This window comes from Monopterus albus, unplaced genomic scaffold (genome assembly GCF_001952655.1).
Source record: "Monopterus albus unplaced genomic scaffold, M_albus_1.0 scaffold251.1, whole genome shotgun sequence".
In the NCBI taxonomy this organism is placed as follows: Eukaryota; Metazoa; Chordata; class Actinopteri; order Synbranchiformes; family Synbranchidae; genus Monopterus; species Monopterus albus.
In genome coordinates, this window is record NW_018128131.1 from 440,523 (window position 1) to 444,054 (window position 3,532).

Here is a 3,532-nt window from a genome sequence, read left to right on the forward strand (position 1 = left end):
TAGCATAATTTGCTAAATGCAATTCATGTTTAACTACATGGAATTTTCTGACATGTGCTAATATGATTACATCTTACAGATTTGAAGAATACCAGATGAACAAAAGCATCACAAATGAACCAGAACAGCCTTCAATCTCACAATTTCTGGACCTTTAGTTTATTCTGTGAAGTAATAAGTTCAGGAACAATCTTCCTCCAAATATGTTATATGGAATTGGTTACTAGTGCAATATAGATTTACAGTATTAGCACTAGTTTTGTAAGTTTTGTTTGTTTCATCAAATGTCTTGATAAATAAATGCAGAATTTAGATATATACATGATCGAAATTCAAATTCAAAGTTTAGGACTTTGGACTCGACTTGGGACTCGTCAGTCTTGACTTTGGACTCGACTTGGGACTCGCCAGTCTTGACTTGGGACTTGACTTGGGACTTGGAGACAACGACTTGTGACTGACTTATGACTTGCCAAACAATGACTTGGTCCCACCTCTGGTGTATCCCATTTTGACTTTGGGACTTCCAGCCTGTACTCGGCACAGATGTTTCTGTACACTATGCCAGCCACTTGGTTATGGCGCTCCATGTATGCCCTGCCTGCTAGCATCTTGCACCCCCCTGTTATGTGCTAGATTGTCTCAGGGGCATCTTTGCACAGCCTGCACATGGGGGCCTTTCTGGTATGGTAGACCCCTGCCTCTGTTGATCTTGTACTTAGAGCCTGTTCCTGTGCTGCCAGGATTTGTGCCTCTGTGCTGTATTTCAGTCCAGCTTTGTCCAGCCACTGGTAGGATTTTTCCTATATATACTGTATATATAATAGGTCCACCAGGCGACGGTTTTGAAATTTGGTATTCTCCAGATGGAGTCTGAGTTTGCCCTCGCAGTAAGAAACCAGACAGGTCACAGAGGATTTTAGGGCCTTGCTGGGGCTGGCAATTCAGGAGTCACACAACAATCTCTTGGTAGTAGTATGCTGGATGCTAGGATTCTCCACTTCTTCCTTTATGTGGCCCTAGTGTTGAGTCACTGTTAAACTCTCCTCTGTGTTACCACTGATATTTGCCATGTTTCAGAGTGTTCATATAGTCACCTTTAACCTTGTGCTGCTTTATCCTGCCTTTTCTGAGATCTGAAGATCCTCAAAGTACATAAAGACCTTTTTTGAAAGTTACACTTACGCCATACAATCATATGAGCATCCTCTCATTTATTTTGTCCAAGCTAATCACCTGGAAAAGTTGTGATTTAAGGATTATTTTAAAACAACATGGCTCCTGAAAAAGACAGGTATTATTTGCAAATAATGCTCTAACTAACATTCTCTCAAATTTCTTTTTTGCTGGGACATTTCATGCAGACAATGATATGATTGAGTCTGATAGTGTTTCCATTTGATACACATAGTGTCTGAGGAAAGGAAGTTCCAGACAGTGCTAGTTACACAGAGAACAACTTCCTGACTTCTTGTCACGTAGTCCCAAGAAAATAATGTGGCCTGTGTTTGATTTAAGCACCATGAAGATTAGCTTCAGCTGAAGACGCCAAAGCAAATATCTTCCTCTCTCTTTCTCACACACATCCACACACACACACACACACACACACACACACACACACACAAGTCTTAGAAAAAGCTAAAATGATGCCTTTGTTCACAGGATATTCACTGATCTGTAAGAACTGTATAATAAAACAAAACTATGTATCTAACCAGCCCATATTAGTTACACAGTACACTACAGTGCATACAGTAAGTGAATGTACAAGTTTGGTGCACTAATGAGTATTTACTTTATACCAGAGCTTTTAAAATACTGAGGCCATATTTTCCCATCAGAATCCATCTAAATTTTAACTAGCTCTCATATGCGTATCTTACAGTATACTTTACATATCTGCAACCTGAGCTACTCTGCACCTCAAACATAGCCAAGATAATGCACTAAGGACAGCAAATAAATGGATAGATCAGTTAAGTAAATTACACCATAAAAACATTTGTACTTTTTAATATAAAATCCACCTGAAATGTCAAAAAGTTGAGACAGTGAACATTTACATATGCTACTGTGCAGATATACAACATTTAAAAAAGAACTACTGATATACTAAATGAACTACTGGGATATATGGAAGACAGTCACACTGTCAAGACTGACATGAGTGTTTATAAAGCTCCTTGAATGAACATGAAAAGTCTAAAACTGCAACATGTTATATTGTGTATTATAAAATGATTTAAATATATCACTTTTACATGGTTTACATGTAAACAGAAACAGAACAGAACAGCAATGTCAAGGAACAATTGGCCTGTATTGCCACTGAGCCACACTCGGACTGACATGGCTTGATGTATGTAAACATGCACTGGTAATGGTAACTTAAGGAAACAGTTAAGTGTTTCTGAGTGAAATTGTTTCTCAAAATGTTACTACTGAAAGAGTTAGTAATATAGTTAGAGTGAAGTTCATGTCAATGGTAAAAAGACAAATGTAAGGTACAGGCACAAGCAGTGCAGGCACATGAGGTGGTAGGATTTACCCCACAGGGGCAAACACTTCAGGGACACAGACCCCACTATCAACTCTTTGTTAACTACATGGCATACAATGACACTGAGTAGCACCGCAGTCTGATAAGATGATAAAGCAAGCAGTGCTGGGGACTTCAACCAACCAACATACAGAGATATGTTCAGCTTCCCTGCTGAGACTAACAAGACAGTGTACAGTAAAAGAATCCTGTTAAGAAGTTATTCCACATCCATCTCTTCTTGCTTGAAATGTGCTTTACAGAGACATAACAAACAACATGTCATTGTTAAAAAAAACTTCCTTACTGTATCAGCTGAAAACCTCTGCACTCACAGTTCTGTGTCTTCAATGCAGTCTGGCTCCTCTATGGCCTCTAGCCGTCTCTGACAGGCATCTAAGATTTTTTTCCTGGGTCCTAGGGGGATGTGGATGCTCTTCAGGTCATGGTCAGAGCACAGCAGCAGTGCTTCAAGATCAATCTTCTCCCTCTTAAAGATGGAGAAAAACTCGCTTAGGCTCTGTGTGGCGAGGAAGACCTCCAGAGGGCTGGTGTCAGGCTCATCATCATTGTCCAGCCCTAATTCGACCTCTTCCCAGGGCAGTTCCTCTATGTTCCTCTCCTGCAGGCTGCGTGCGCTGCCGATGCTGTCTTCATCTACACTCTGGAATTGCTGGAGCCTACTGCGTAAACGCACATTGCTGCCTGATACACTGGCCTCATCTTGACCACCGAGGCCAAACATCCCCCCACTCACATAGTTCCTCCTAAAGACCATGGTGCCCAGACCAGGCCGGTTGAACAGGGAATCATGTCCTGAGTCTGTGCTAATCTCAGAGTAGTCCACATCGGGCCCATGGAGATCTGGCTCACTCATGGCACGTGAAATGGCATCATCATTGTCTCTGGGGAACATGTCGCGAATATTGCGGCGGCCGTGGTCCTTTGGATTTACGTAGGTCCCCTGTTTGACAAACATGACATTGTTGG

General features: G+C 41.3%; 1 protein-coding gene across 1 annotated transcript in view; it reads right to left on the reverse strand.

Moving 5' to 3' along the window:
* Positions 1-2,032: 2,032 nt before the first annotated feature.
* ush1ga (Usher syndrome 1Ga (autosomal recessive)) overlaps positions 2,033-3,532 on the reverse strand; it is an 11,063-nt gene continuing 9,563 nt past the window's right edge. Inside the window, 2 exon segments of the mRNA XM_020620976.1 lie at positions 2,033-3,525; positions 3,527-3,532. The exon segment at positions 3,527-3,532 is cut by the window's right edge and continues 125 nt beyond it. Coding sequence (XP_020476632.1) covers positions 2,874-3,525; positions 3,527-3,532 — 658 coding nt within the window. The 3' untranslated portion in view covers positions 2,033-2,873.